This window comes from Pseudopipra pipra, chromosome 3, assembly GCF_036250125.1.
Source record: "Pseudopipra pipra isolate bDixPip1 chromosome 3, bDixPip1.hap1, whole genome shotgun sequence".
Taxonomy (NCBI): Eukaryota; Metazoa; Chordata; class Aves; order Passeriformes; family Pipridae; genus Pseudopipra; species Pseudopipra pipra.
The window spans coordinates 91,416,352-91,432,812 of NC_087551.1; the positions used below are offsets into that span (position 1 = coordinate 91,416,352).

The 16,461-nt window shown below is 35.5% G+C and overlaps 1 protein-coding gene across 34 annotated transcripts in view; it reads left to right on the forward strand.

The window, feature by feature from the left end:
- Nucleotides 1-16,461, forward strand: part of DST (dystonin) — a 311,288-nt gene that overhangs the window by 167,781 nt on the left and 127,046 nt on the right. For 13 of the 34 annotated variants that reach the window (XM_064650251.1, XM_064650255.1, XM_064650253.1 and 10 more), the window contains 7 exons: nucleotides 49-187; nucleotides 1,011-1,204; nucleotides 3,457-3,619; nucleotides 4,311-4,394; nucleotides 4,485-4,592; nucleotides 5,314-5,412; nucleotides 6,879-8,477. In XM_064650251.1, coding sequence (XP_064506321.1) covers nucleotides 49-187; nucleotides 1,011-1,204; nucleotides 3,457-3,619; nucleotides 4,311-4,394; nucleotides 4,485-4,592; nucleotides 5,314-5,412; nucleotides 6,879-8,477 — 2,386 coding nt within the window. Of the gene's footprint in view, nucleotides 1-48; nucleotides 188-1,010; nucleotides 1,205-3,456; nucleotides 3,620-4,310; nucleotides 4,395-4,484; nucleotides 4,593-5,313; nucleotides 5,413-6,878; nucleotides 8,478-9,898; nucleotides 12,668-13,219; nucleotides 16,368-16,461 lie in introns of those variants that run through there. The other 21 variants (XM_064650268.1, XM_064650280.1, XM_064650281.1 and 18 more) reach the window with 3 other exon arrangements.

The window sequence follows — 16,461 nt, forward strand, 5'->3', positions numbered from 1 at the left end:
GAATGTTGTTATTGATGGTTCAGCTAACAGGAGATTACTGTTTTTCAGATTAAAAACTATAAATTTGGTCCTGACGAACACCCAAACGGCAGAATCATTAGTGAAACACTATGAAACTAAGTTGTGTGAAGAAGAGGCAGTAATGGCTGACAAAAACCATATTGAAAACCTGATGGGTACATTAAAGGTAAGAGTTTGCTGGTGCCTTCTCATGGGCAAATGAAAAAATAAGACAAAAAGTATCTATCTTGTAACACCTGACTTGGTTATGCTATACTGTATAGTGTATCAAAAATTGGCTTGTGTATTTAGTTTTAGCCTTCATTGGGATTGACATCTCAGAAAAAAATTACTTCAGAGCATTAGGAATTGGATAGTTTGAAAGCATGTTCCTGCTGTTATGAAATGCTGTGAAGTATTTGAACTTCCAAGCGTGGCACTTGTTAATGCTGCAGTAAGATTTTTTCTCTTCACAAGGTAGCATATATGTAAGGTAACATAAACATAGAGTTATATTTATGTTATATAAACATGACCACACTAGCATTCCTACTACTGCTATAGTATATTAATCAGGCTTTCCTAGGAAGCTGGGCTTATATCTTTGAGAAATGGAAAGATTGAACTTAAGCATTTTTTGTTTGCTGTATATACCTCATTTTGATATTGCAAAATATGAGTAATGCTTTTATTTGTTAGAGTGATTGGCATCTACCTAATGATTTTTTTGAAAGATATAGTTTATGAAGTAATTGTGATAATTTAATGGCTCTGTTTTGATCTACGTGTCTTAGGGGTTGCTGTTACTAAGAATTATTTTGCATTTTATAGCTATTACTTGCTACAGACCCATTCTGGTACCGTTTGAGTATTTGAGCAAGCAGAAGTAAAATATTAATTAAAACATTTTGATTGATTAATTTATACATTTTACTCATGTAAAATACTAATTTATAAAATAGTGTCGTAATTTATGAGTTATTTACAATTTTTCATTTCTCATATACTAGCAATGGAGATCTGAAGTAGATGAAAAAAGACAAACATTCCATGCCTTAGAGGATGAACTGCAGAAGGCAAAGATGATCAGTGATCAGATGTTTAAAATGCACAAGGAACGTGATCTTGACTTTGACTGGCATAAAGAAAAAGTGGACCAGTTGGCTGAGAGGTGGCAAAATGTTCATTGTCAAATTGAAAATAGGTTTGTGTAACTTTTTATTATAAATTGTTCATGTTCTATACTGGTTTTATTATTTCTGAGGAAAAATAATCAGAAATTCATACTAAAACAGGTCTGAATAGTTTTCTGAGCTGTTTTTGAAATTTGCTAAGATGAATACCTGTTCTGTGCTGCTGACATCATTGCCTGACTTTTCAACAGGCATTGTCTGTAACTATTAAGCACCAAAAGATGATCAAGATTATTTACTTACAACTTACTGATACATAGTAGAGATACATTCTATTTCTTCTTCTTCAAAAAAAAAAAACAACAGAAAAAGCCTACGGAAGTGGCTGGCAGTCCTATGGAAATACCATCTGTTTCTCCTCATAATTAGTTCTGCCAGGCTAAACTGATGAAGTGATTCATCAGTTATGATTGGATTCATGTTAATTTGCTTTTGATGATCAAGTGCTAAGTCTGGAAGCCCTTAGCTTCCATTGACTTCTGTGATAATTTTGATGCAATAACTTTTTGGCAAAGTGCCTCTTTTTTTTTTTTATGTGTGTGTGTGTGTGTGTGCGCGCAGCCTCAATATCCAGTTGAGATGTTGGTCTAAATTCAAACCTTTACTGTCAAGTTGATATTGAAAAATGTTACTCAAATACACAAGCCTATACAGATGTGCAGATACAGCAGAACACACCTACCTGTAGTTCTGAAGGAGATGTCCATACATGACTTTCCAGGAAATACTTTTGACTTCAGCCTCTACAGTTCTGTTTCCTATATGTAAAGGAAGCAGAACTGTAAGAGACTGAAGGACAAAATATAAGCAAGTTGAGGAAGTCTGTACTATACAGTCTGAATTTATTTTCTTTAAAATGTACTTCAGTTTGTCATTTTAGATAACCTGAACAAGAGCATTGAAGATAGTGCTGTTGATGTAAAAGTTCACAAAACAACCTGTCACATTTTTGTCCTTCTTTTCTAAGGGGTGAATATCCATTCAGGTGCAATACTGAAGTTTTTCACTTGCAATTAACTAATTTAGTTAATTTTTCATCATTTGATAGTTTAACATAATTTAAATGATTAAAGTGGGTTTATGAGTTACTGAAATTTCCTTATTTCCTCAGAGAGTAAACATGAACCACATGCTTTCCTCACAGGACTCCATCCTGAATAGACTATGCTGAAAAATGGCTGTTAAAGCATAGTGGCTTCTGGTGTAAACAAGACAGACTGTGGTAGTTGCAGCACAGAGCTGTAAAGAGGCTGCTTTCTGCAAATGTTGTCTCTGCTGCTTCCTACCAGCTTAACACTGATGATCATTATACAAAAAATATGTACAAATATTGGCTGCAGTTACCATGATCCTTTCTCTTTTTCATGGTTATTAGCTTTAAAACATGCTTAAGTATGAAACCTGAGTAATACAATTTCCTTTGCTTGCTCTTTTTGGTATATTGAGAACAACGCTAGAGTGATTCCAAGTATTCGTTCCTAGTCAAACTGTAAAAAGTTGTGTAATAAGTATGTTTATCCTGCAGTGTTGAGTGGTCATATTTATATGATCTTTTAAGTAGAATCTTAGAATATCCTGAGTTGGAAGGAAGCCACAAGGATCAAGTGTAACTCCTGGCTCTGCACAGAGCAACTGCCAAAATCACACCATGATAATGCGTAACAGTATAAGGATCATGAAAGAAGAAGTCAGTATTTCTACCAGTATGAAAATGAATTTGAAAGAATACACAGAACTCTCTTTACAGGTCAAAACCATGGTTTAAAAATGGCCATACAGGATTGATTACTTTTGCACATTAGCAGTCTTCAGTTTTAGTGTAATTCTGTTGTTTTGTGGGCACAGAGTATATGCTACTGCTACTTAACTCCAGCATAGCACACTTCTTCTTGTCCCATAGGTCACATTTGAAATACTCTCACTTCTTGTAACAGAATTGATTGCTGTTGCAGAGCCCTCCCTCTTCCTTATGGTTTCCTGTGCTCATTGAGTTTCAAGCAGATGAGCACACTAATAAGGGATATATGCAGAGCTTCTTCTGTAGTAGGATCTTTCCTGGATGTCCTTTATGACAAATGAAAAGGCTTCATGAAGCTGGGAGTCTTGGTGTTTGAGAAGTGAATTTACTGTTTATTGAGTTTTATTTTAGTATGTTTAAGTGTGAGTTGTAGCAGAGTTAAGGCATTCAAACCCTTTAAAGTTGCATTTTTTGTCTTTAATAATCATCTTCTCCCCCTTTACCTATCTTCTAAAATAAAATCAGGTTGCGTGACTTAGAAGGTATTAATAAATCTCTGAAGTATTATAAAGATACTTACAATTCTTTGGACACTTGGATTCAACAAGTAGAAGATACTCAGCGAAAGATTCAAGAAATACATCCTGAAAATAGCAAAGCATTGGCTAAACAGTTGAACCAACATAAGGTATGAAAGGGATGTCCTTGTGGAAAAGGACTGCTGTAATGACCAAAGAATTATAATACCAGTTTAACCCAGTGATGTCAGTCTTGTTTATTATGAGGTGCTTGTATCCATCAACCCTTACTGTAAAATGCCAAGTAATCCTGAGATTATATGATTTTATGTTTATAATGCAGCCATGGGTATATCACTGATGATTGTAATTTTATAGACCAGATTGTTTGGTCCTCAAATCTGCAAAGAAGATCAAAACCTTAAAAATTCTGGACTCTTCTTATCACATAATTTTGTATTCAGTACTGCTCTTGGTATTTATGGATGTAGAAATATTTTCATGGGAGCAGACCTAAACTTAACAGCTGTCTCCTGCAAGAAGGAAATGCAACTTCAATAAGAGACAAAATAACAAATTATATGCATGAAATAGTGTATTCCTGATTTTGGTTTAAGTTCACTCACCACCCATTAAAGCTGGCAGGTTTTTTCACTTCTTTTGTACCATAAATCTGATGAAGCTCAGGCTTGAGCATAATTACTTGTACACACATGGGTAGGAGCATATTAAATGTTTGATAAACTAGATGTTAGATAAGCATCTGCTTATGTTAGATGATGCCAGATAAAGTAAAAATGTTAATTATAATAGCAATAAAAATAACTTTTTAAGATAAAAATGTAGATTCATGTTTTACAGATGCTGGTTTCTGAGATTGAAATGAAACAAAGCAAAATAGACGAATGCCAGAAGTATTCAGAACAATACTCAGCTGCTGTGAAGGTAACAAATAACATTACACTTGTAATCCTATTGTTTTAGTGTCAGTATCACGTGGGATGCCAATCATTTAGTGTATTTTCTCTTTTACAGGACTATGAGTTACAGACCATGACCTACAGAGCTATGGTTGACTCCCAACAAAAATCTCCAGTGAAACGCCGAAGAATACAAAGCTCATCAGACTTCATTATTCAAGAGGTAAATGGATTTCTTGTGACAGGAAAATGTGAGTCTTTGCTTAAAACAGCGTAAACACAAGAGTAGGTTTTTGGATTTATTAATTATTAAATAGGATAACCCAAGCAAGATTATTTTTTTCTCTATACGTGATATGATAAATATTCTCTTGGTCATTGTGCTGTATTTAGGCAACAAGGCTGTATATTGCAGTTGATGAACAAAATAATCCAAATAATAAAAAGCTATATGAGAATTTTACCTCAGGAAAACTATTCATTACTACCTCTGGGCTGGACCTTGATCACAGTAAACAGGGTCAGCGTTCATCTTGACTAAGGTAAAACTTACCAGATCTGGACGTTTTGACAGATTCCAAGGCAAATTAGCCTCATTTGGGTGGGAAAGATAAATCTGCCCCTCTGATAACTGTAAGAGAGAGGAATAGTGACCAGCACTGCTTGCCCCTCTTATAAGGGGCAGTTTTGACTGTGAAGTCAAAACACCATCTTCTATTTCTTCTCTTTATGGATCTCCTCATAGATCCTTAGGATTTATTAGTGCAAGTGGACCCTGTTAATGGCATTAAACTTTAGAATCAAACTTAGGACTTTGGACTCCACAATCAGAATTTTGAGATGAGAATTGGGATAGGTTCTAGATTAGTGTTTATCACTTATTTTGAGGTTAACTGGAGTGTTTTCCTTTGTCATACCTCTCCCCCTCCTTTGTTTCTCTATAGTTCATGGATTTACGGACTCGTTATACTGCCTTGGTGACCTTGATGACCCAATACATTAAGTTTGCAGGTGACTCTTTGAAAAGACTGGAGGAGGAAGAGGTAGGTCCTTCCCTGTCAGTCAACCAAGCAAATAGAACATCTAGGCAAACAAACAGCAATTTACCTGTTGGAATGATTCACAAAACTAAAATTTGTTATGTAGTGCACATTATACAGGAATGTAGCTCCGTACCATCCGTACATGTCGCCAGTTCCTCCAGCTAAAAGGATCATATGATTCACTAAATTCTGATGGAGACATAGTTACATACATTCAATTTTAATACTTTAATATATTAGGGCTTGATCTTTTGTATAAATGCAGACATTAAGATGAGGACAAACTTACTGTGCATGCACTGTTGATATCCTGTGTAGGCCTCTAAATATTCCATAGTATGCATTCTGGTCCACTTAACAACATGTAAGGAAGTTCTTTTAACAGGGAGGTATGATGCCCTCTTAATTAATTTCTGAAATGTCTTTGACATTTTCAGATACTATTTTCCGTTTGTCCTTCTACCACATTGTTTCCTTGGGGTCAAACAGCATTTTATTTATACTTCATGTCAAATCTTATTAACAAGAGTAGGTTACTGAAGTTAGAGTATTCAAAATACATGTTTCCTGGAGAGTCAACCTTCCAAATAATTGAGAAAAAATACTTCTGAATTCTTCACTTTCTTTTGAAATCCTTCTTTCTGGAAGAGATTATATATAGTCATTCTTTAAGGACTACATTATTTTAGTATAAACTTTATAAATTGGATTAAATTGAAGAACACTATCATATGGGTATAAATTTTAATGTTATTGTTACAGGAAAAAAACAGAGTTCTATAATTCTGGTGCTGGCTTTGTCTTTATTGGCTTTTCTTGCTATTAAATTACCTCTGAACCAACTGTAACACTAACAGCATTGCATCTTTGTGCATCAAGTGGTGGAGCAAACTGATGGAAATATATAATATGTGTTGATAAGTAACCATCATAACTGAAGATTTAGTATGACTTATAAAGTTAATGTCATCAAAGATAAAAAGTCAAGCAAAGAACAAGGATCAGGAAACCTGTGAATGTCAATAGGCTTCATGTTCTTCAAGAACAAATGGAATTTCTCAAAACGTTTTGAGTTTCAGTCTGCTCTGAGTCTTCAGGACTGCTTTTTTGGAAATCCAATACTCCCCATCTTCCCTTCTCATTCACTCCCTGGCAGCTTTCTAAATTTCTGGTAGCTTCTTTGAAGATAACTTAAGCAGGTTTCCAGTCTCAAAATAATATGATGGGTTTTTTCTTTGCAATCAGAGTAGCAAATCAGAAAAATAATAATCCTTTTCAAAGGAGGAATGATTTTTTTTTTTTTCTTTTGGGATCAGACTTCTGAAGTCTGTGATTGTTCCAAGATTTTCTTTCATGCCAATCTTCTTTCCTAACTCTCAGTATTGGCATTAAGAATGCACAGAATAAGGAACAAATAAGATGCTTTCTGTGATATCTCAATTTAATCCATATGCTGTCATGCTCAGAGTTTACCAGAAGAGAGTGAACTCCAGCAACCTGTGAAGTCAGCCAAAGTCTTTCAACGTTTGGATGGCAATGAAGCTGTTGAATTGAGAGAGGAAAATAAACCTAATGAATGCACGATGGATGTGAAATATTTGCAAAAAGATAACTCTTCCAGTAAACCTGAACACACAGAAAATAAATTGGAAATTGACAGAAGAAAATTAAATGTAGACAGATATGATAAAATCAAAATTGATAGAATATTAAAGCAACTTTTAAATTTCAGTGGTCAAGAAAGTAGCATTAGTGGCAACAGAGACAATAAGCTACATAGAGAGCAGGAGAGTTTAAGGGGTTTTGGTAATCAAAGTAAAGAAGAAAAAAATGGCAGAAAAGATTTTTTTGTTTCATCTCAGGTCCCTGTGAGTGTGAATAATGATCCTGGTGAAATGTTAAATGAGAAAATTGTTAATGGAGAGAGATGGAAAACAGAGGGAATATCAAAGAAGTTGCCTGGAGTGGAAATTATACACAAAACCACAGGAAAAAAGAATTCAAGAAAGGCAGGGAGTGATGTTTCAACAAAGGAAGAATGTGAGTTGCAATCAGAAACTAATTTTGAGCTAACAATGAAGAAAGCTGAAGTCACTCCAAAAGCTGTAAAGCATGCCCTTGGTATCAGCCCTCACAAAAAGCAACATTTTTCACCTCATTTTGAATGTCAGCATAAAGAACATTGCCTTACAGAAAGCAATAGCCGCAATACTTTAAACTCTGAAGACAGAGTGTTTCAAGTGTGTTATGAAAAAGGTGATTCTCTTTCAGGTGCAAGGGATGCAACATCTTTAGAGAAAGTTGCATCCTCTTTCAGAGAGCTGACAGTGCACAGTGGAAGTGAAAAAACAAAGTTAAATTTGCAATCTATGAGCAATCCAGATGTTTATTGTAATGTTGAAACAGATACTGTCAAACTGCAGAGAGAATCTCTGGATAAAAGTTGTTTCCTAGTAGAAAACAAAATCCTAGAAAAATCAAATTTAAATCCAAATGAAGCCAAGAGTACAATGCAAGAAATTTTAGCTGTTTCTTCAGGAAATATTTCAGAGACCCATTGTGCAGAAAAAGTCTCTGAATCTTATCCATTAGATTTTGAAGTGTCACCAGTGCAGAATGATCAAAGTTTAGGTACAGAATTGTTAGGAAATGCTGGTGATTTAAATGCAGATTTTAGCCTCTCAAAAATTATTTCTGGAGAAGAGGATTATTTTCCATTATCAGAACATGGATTAACAAAAAAGCTTTTGAGTCAAAATGAGAAACTAAGTGTGAAGAAAATATCAGAGGGCAACATTTATGGTTTGGGCAACATAAATATAAGTGGGAAGAAGCAGAGTGGAGAAGACAGGTTAGAAGAGGGTCAGAAATGTAAAAATTTATTGCTAGTTGCAGAAATGATCGGTAGAGATGAGGGTCATAGCACAAATGTACCCAGAAAAAACACTAAGCTCCAGAAGACGTTTTGGGAAAAATTAGGGAAAAAACCTTCATTTGAAAAAAAAGAAAAGCAAAAAAAAAGAGACAAAGATAATGAAGAGAAAAGAAGCACAACTATTATTAAGGTACCAGAGTTTTTATGCAATGCAAATGAAACAGTTAATCTAAGAATGATTCTAAATCAATCCAAATCAACATTTGAATCTCAAAATATGTCAAGTGATTTAAGGTTGATTGAACATAATTTAAACAATGAATATGCGAATTATGTATCAATTACTGTGCATTTTGAGATGCTTAATTTTAAAATTCTTAGACATTTATTTTTATATTTATTTGGTGTTACTATTTGCCATCCTTTTCTCCACCCAGCTGATGCTCAGCCATGTTGATTAGCAAAAATGAAATGTAAGAAGATATAGGTTGTGACTGTATCTGTATTTTTAGTTCTTCTTTTTCAAGCATAATACATTAGATTTTGTGTCTATGGGAGCATAAGAGATCTGATAACAAATCAATTTAAACATTTTGTTTCCATTGGGGGCTGTTCAAAATACAGAGAAATATGGAGACAAACTGAGGAAGCTGCCTTTGCATTAGCCTTTTAGGAAATGTTTCATATATCATGGAAGAATCAAGTAAATCTGGCAAATTTTACCTAACCTGACATTTTGTTTGTTTGAAAATGTTGCTATAATTACCCGTCGTGCCCTGTTTTTATGATCATAGGAATATAGAGGGGTTCTTACCTCATGTTAGCTCATATTTGGTATCTTAACACCATAATAGTGCTAATGAGGACAAGGTATGTATAGCTTCAACCATATTATTACTGGTGATTGCACATCTTGCTTGTAAGACTTGCCCTGGATCTGCTGATATACGGAGACTACTAGCCAACTAGTTTTCACTAGGATTTTCCTAATTGCCATGTTTATACTTCTGTGCTTACAATGCAGAGCAGCTGTGCTCTTACCAGTCCCCCGGCTGCACCAGTGGAGGCATTGGGACTGTGGAGCACACTATGGATCAGAGACGTGCTGGGGTTTATATACTTCTCTTTCTAGAGCTGTTGTACTGTTTCTGTTCTTGGAGGGGAGTTCAGAACGTGTGTGTTATTTTTGCTTGCAAGCCCTAGTCCTTCGTCCAGTTTCTGCTGAACTGATCCACAAATGGTAGACCACTTTTCTTCTTGAGGATTCTTGCACACTCTGTTTGGCTTACTGTTTGCTCTGCCTATTTGTTTGGAGAGAAAGCCTATGTGAGCTCTTTGGCATTGCTTACTGCTAAGAGGCATCTGACTGAAATAAGAGCCTTCAGGACCTCTTTGCTTTGTGAATGTCTTTGTCAAGGGTTTCATATTTGGCTAATGGTAACTTCTGAAGCCTTCAAGAGAAGGTGATGGTGGTGGGAACTGCTCATCCTACTTTCTGGACGTACCTTATATATGAGTAAGTATTTTCCCTTCTGCTTTTCGAAGAGCCTAATATGTTTCCTATGTTGCATTGCAAAAAGTACATTCCAACTTATCTTTACTCTTTTACAGATTTTAAAGAACAAGGAAGCATCAGCACGTCAGGCATATTCAGATCTAATGGCACAGCAAAGTAACACAATTGATGAGAATAAAAAACTCATAGGAAAGGTAAAAACACTTGAGGAGATGTTAGAGAATATGAAGAAGCAAAAAATCCAAGTGGAACAGGAGCTCCCTAAAGTGAGGGAAGCTGCAGAAAAAGAGCGGAAGAAGCAGCAAAAGGACATGGAAGAAATCTGTCTTCAGAAGACCAAGGCTGAGCAAGAGGCAAAGCAGTGTCGTATAGATCTAGAGAGCATGGAGAAAGAGAAAGCAGATGCAGAGCAGGAGCTGGAGTGTGTAAGGCAGTTCATTTTTCAGGCAGAGACTCAAAGAAGTGTACTGGAGGAAAACCTCCGTGCTTTTCGAAATCAAATAGAAGAAAGTACCTTTACCAGAAGAAACTTGGAAGAGCTTCTAAGAAGAAAAGATACTAATCTTTATGATTTAGAGGAACAAAAAAAAACCTTAATGCAGGAGCTGAAGAAAAAAACAGATGGAGAGGAGAAACTTATGAAGCTCATCAAGCAAATGGAACAAGATCTTGAATTTAAAGGGAACCTATCAGAAATAAAGCTGCAAGAAAGAGAAAAAACTGAAGCTAGAAGGAAAGTTGTTGAAGGAAGATACTCTGTAACTAGAGAAACCTCCCTGCCAACTTTCACTGCTGGGCAGGGCAGTCAGTGTAGGACTGACTCTGAAATTACAAGTTTCCAGAAGAAACTAGAAGCCAAAAAAGTAGAAGAGCTTAAACAGAAGATAGATGACTTAACCCTTGCTAACAAAAAAGCTGATAAAACTATTAAAGACCTGAAATATGAACTGAATGAAATTGAGCTTCAAAAATCATCAACAGAAGAAAAGTCTCGTTTATTAAAAGAAAAACTAGATAAAGTCAATAGTGAACTTAAATGCCTAAAAATTAGGTTGGAGGAAAAAGACCAAGTAGAGCAGGGGTATTTGCAACAGTTGAAAGAACTGGACAGGCAGCTACAGAGAGCCACAGGTAAAGCTGAAGAGGTGATGCAAGAAGCTATGGATCTTAAGAAAATTAAGATCAACTATCAGGAGGAGCTGAAATCTGTTCAGCAAGAGAAGACACAGCTAAAAAGAGAAGTAGAGGAATTAACCAGATCACAGACAAAAACTGAAATCACTATCAAACATTTAAATTCACAAATCAGTTCTCTTCAAAAAGAGAAACTGGCAGCTGAACACAGAACACAGTCATGCAAAGGAGAAGCAAATAATCTTCAAGACCAATATAAGAAAATTAAGGAACAGTTGCTTCAAAAAACAAAAGTAGAGAAAGAAAACCAGCAGGAAATTCAGATGCTTAAGAATGAATTAGCCAAAAGCAATCAGTTGTCAGAAACATTGAAACGACAGGTAGAGGACCTTAATAAATGGAATACTGAAACAAAACTACTGATGAAGCAAATTCAATCTGAATCAGAGAAGATGGCTTTGGAAAAACAAAATATTCAGAGGAAAAATGAGGCATTAAAAGCCCTAGCAGATGGTTTCAAAGAACAATTGCACACAACAAATGAACAATTGCACAAGCAAACAATAATTGAACAAGAATTCATGTGTAAAATTAAAGGCCTAGAAGTTGATCTAGCAAAAACAAAAGACCTAGCTAGTGAATATAAACAAAGGTGTGATAAACAAAGTGCTTCCACCTTAACCATTAACCAGGAGGTTAAAAATTTAAATGCTCAAATGAATGCTCTAGCCATGGAAAAGAGAGTGAGTGAGCAGAAGATTCAACTACAACAAACTCATATACAAGACTTAAGTAGCAAATTAAAAAAATTGCAGGATGAGCTCCATCAGAAGACTCTGGACGAACAGATGGCACGCAAGAAGATGATTCTGTTTCAGGAAGAATCCATTAAGTTTAAACACTCTGCAGAGGAATTTAGGAAAAAAGTTGAAAAATTACTAGAATCACATAGCATCACAGAAAAGGACATTTCTGGCATGAAACTAGAATGTGTTGCTCTTCAGCAGGAAAAGCATATGGCTGAGGAAAACATCATGTTGTACAAGAGGCAAATGGAAGATCTGCAAGAAAGGCTTAAAAAATGTCATGAACAACTACAGCAAGGGAAGCAGGCTGAAATGGACTATCACCAGAAGTGCAGGAAACTTGAGGAAGAATTGGAAGTGCAGAAGCGCACGGTTGAGAGCTTGAAACAGAAAATGGATCTGCAGGTCAGGGAGAGTGAACACAGGTTTCTTTTGTTACAGAATGAAGTTCAGCAAAGTAATAAGCTCCAAGATTCTGGATTTAAATTGAGCTGTGAGAGAAGAGGGAATGATTTCAATTACCCGAGTGATGCTGCAGCTAAAGAATTTGAACAGCTTCCTCCACATACAAAACCAAGCTCACCTTTGTTAAGGCAGAAACAGGAGAGATCAGGTTTTAAATCTGATCAAATAGAAGAAAATACATTGTACATGAGTGCTGATGATAAAATACCGAGAGAGGTGCAGTTCCAGATGTCAACCATAAACCAGTCATTAGAAGATTCAAGCTCACAGTCTTTTACAGAGTTTGTTTCACAAATGAGTACACAGTTCCACATAACTTTTGATAAAGCAAGCCAAATATCTGGAACCACTGAAAAGGACACATTGAGAAACAGGAACCTACACAATTCCAGACAAACGATTAGACATGGAGAAGACACAAAACATGAATTAGGAGTGGTAAAACTGCATCCCTTGGAGGTACACACTACATTTTGTGAGGATTTGCCTTCCTAGTCTGCTCTGTATTATAGTCTGTTTGTTTGTTTTTAGTTATACTTTATCACTACTCTCTCTAATGTTTCTTATGTTCCTACCTTGGTGAAGGGAACCTCTTCATTCTTATGCAACACAAAAAGCTTTTCATTAGACCTCAGTACCAGATTCTTTAATATCTAAGAAACATTATTTTAAAAGTTTGTGTTGGAAATAGAAATTCACATACACCATTGTATCATTATTGGTCAAAATAAGCTTTGATTAACAGTAGTGGGTTCACATAGTAGCAACAACAGTTATTGATGCTTAGTCTAGTCATATTCCTGTTATTGAATAAATATTTAAAATGGCAAATGCACTTTAAAACTCTAACTATCTGTGTTTCTTTTCTCTCTAATGCTAGTAGCAGTTCTCCTTTCTGACTTGCATTCAAGTTCTCCCTTTGATTTCTCTGGTGGTGGATTTAGGAGTGAATTACGTACAGAACAGTCTGAAGTTGTATTTCTCACTGTGTCAAAAAATTCCTATTTACAGATAGTGAAGAACAAGCACTATGACATGCATGTTGAACTCACAACATTAAACCAAGAAAATGACAAGACGTTTGGTAATGAAGAGAGGATGTTTGAGGAATACAAAACATCCGAAGGGTTTAGGAAAGAAGACTTTGCAAAGATGAGCTCTTTCTTAGGGGAAGAGATTTTGAGAACTGTTGATGATGCTACTCAGCAGGAATATTTTACAGAGGAGTACGATGCTATTAAATTTGAAGGTCTCCGACATGATGTAACTGCCAGACAGTTGATCGAAGTTAAACTTTTAGACAGACTGACAGCTGAGCAGCTTATTTCAGGGCAGAAAACTACTGATGAGATTCAGAAAACTCTAGAAAAATTTTTAACTAAACCTACAGCTATAGCTGGGCTGTACCTTGAATCCAGCAAAGAGATACTCTCTTTTGCTTTAGCAGCAAAGAGAAGAATCATAGGAAAAGCACTGGCATTAGCATTTTTAGAGGCCCAAGCAGCTACTGGTTTCATCATTGATCCCACAACAGGTCAGAAATTCTCTGTTGATGATTCGGTTGTTAGAGGGCTTGCAGATAGTGAATTCAAGAGTAGACTGCTTGAGGCAGAGAAAGCTGTTTTGGGCTATTGCTGTTCTGGGAAAGTGCTCTCTGTGTTTCAGGCTGTGGAAGCTAGACTTTTAGAGAGACAAAAAGGTAAAAATATCCTTGAGGCTCAAATTGCATGTGGGGGGGTAATTGATCCTGTAAGAAGTGTTCGCGTACCTCCAGAAACTGCCGTGCATCTTGGCTTGCTTAGTAACACAATTTTAAAATTTTTGCATGAACCTTCTAGTAATGCAAAATGTTTTTACAATCCAAATAACAGGAAAGCTATGTACTACTGTGATTTGCTGAAAATGTGTTTGTTCAGTGTAAGCAGTAAATGCTTTCTGCTTCCAGCTGGTGAAAGGAAAATAAGCAACCCATCAGCAGAGAAAAGTCATAAAACTTCTGTAGTAGATGTCAACACAGGAGCTGAAATGACATCATACGAGGCTTATAAAAAGAAATGTATTGATAAAGCTACATATCTTGAGCTTTCGAAACAGGAATTTGATTGGAAGGAGTCTACGTGTTTTGACTCTGATGGGAATTCTTTTCTTTTGCTTACAGATCTTAAAACTGGTGTACAGTTTAATATTGAGGAGACCTTAAATCAAGGTAGAATTGACAGAGCATCAGTTGATAAATATAAGAAGGGCTTAATCACAGTTAATGAGTTTGGTGATATTTTAGTTAGCAGTTCACAGCCAAATAAAGATTTAAACAGTCCTATTGCAGGGTTCTGGCTTTCTGAAACCAACGAAAGAATTCCAGTCTTGAAAGCCTCACGTAAAAACTTGGTAGACAGAGTTACTGCCCTTCGATGTCTTGAAGCTCAGGTTAGTACAGGAGGTATAATTGATCCATTTACTGGGAAAAAGTACAGTGTTTCAGAAGCTTTGCAAAGGGAGTTAATTGATGATGCTTGTGCCAAGCAAATCCAGCAGTGTGAGCTGATCTTTACTGGGATCATTCATCCTGTAAGGAACACTGTTATGTCAGCTGTTGAAGCTGTGCATTTAAATGCCATAGACAAAGAAATGGGCATGCGCTGCCTGGAGTATCAGTACTTGACTGGTGGATTGATAGATCCAAAGTCTCATTCCAGGTTAACAATGGAAGATGCAATTAAGAGTGGTATTATTGATGCTGTCACAGCTACAAAGATGAAGGGTGAAAAATTGCATGCTAAAGTTTTAACATGCCCCAAAACTAAGAAGAAGATAACCTATAAAGAAGCTTTAGAGAGAGCTGTTTTTGATTGCCACACTGGACTGCGGTTGTTAGAAGCAACTCAGCCCATGAAAACAGGAATTTCCAGTCTTTACTATAATTCGTAGTGGACAAAAGATATTAGTACTCATTTTGGGCCCTGCTTTAAAAACCCATTCAAGTTAAGGAAATATGGTGGCCTTTGTGGGCAATCATAAATGTTTTCTAGCATAATAATGAATTGCTGTAAAACTAATTGTTACAAACCACTTATTAGTATAAACCACTGAAACTGGAATTAGATATTACTTATTGCAAAACTGAAATTTATAGACAGGCAGATTCATAATTTCAGAATGGAATCTATGTGTTCAGTCTTTCCCTGAAGGCCTTCTCTGACATTTCCTACATACAGGTAGTGTGAATAAGAAATTATACTCAAGTTGGTGAAGTTAACATTAGTGCAAGGTGGGTAGATTTAGGTGAGACAAGGATCATATCCTTACATTAAAGATTGAAAGAGATTGCCCATTTTGCGAATGAACACAGTGCAGTATCTCATGTGACCTGTTACTTAATTTAATATTACAAATCAGTTTGTAGATATCATTTGTTTTACAAAAGTGGCAATAAAATATACAAGGATTAAATCTGCAGTGCAGTAAACACACATGCATAAGTACTTTTTCTCACACTGGTATTTCATTAATTTCATTGGGCTACTTACACTATAAAGTTGTAAGATTTTCTCTCACTCCAGGTAACTTTTTTTCTTTAGAAATGTTTTCATGCTCTAATAGGCAAATGAATTACAATTGCATATCAAATAAAAAAAGTCCACTGAAATAAAACGCCTTTATTTTTACTTGTGATACATGGAAGGGCTTAAGCATGTTTTCTCAGTATTGATAAATGTCTACCTACTAACAGGTTGTACTTATATGAAAAGGAATATGTTTTTCTGTGCAGAAAAAAATTAAATGTCTCAGTATTTTACTGTTATTATTCTTGTTTCTGTAGACATAAAGGCAATATATTCTTCCAATTGTAATTTAGTAATCCATGTGCATAGATTGCAAAATACTGGCTGTACATATCCACACCTGAGGGTAATGCAAAGGCAGCAATTCAAAGATACTTTATATGCAATTTTTTTTAGATTTTTATTTGCTGAGTAATGGCTGGATAGCTATGCTTCTTCCTTTTATCAGTAATTTTATAATGATTGTATGTGTGTATGAATAAGCACCTTTATCATAATTAAAAATCATTTGTTATATCTGTGACATTTTTGTTCCTACATCAAAGTGTCATAGTAATGCATGTGGTGATAAATAAAAAGAAATCATTTTATGTTTATGTGATAATAATGGCATTATGGTAGAGCTGTGTTTGTATGGATGTTAATGTTACATATTTCAACAATTTACTTTTACGTTTCTTACAATTCGTG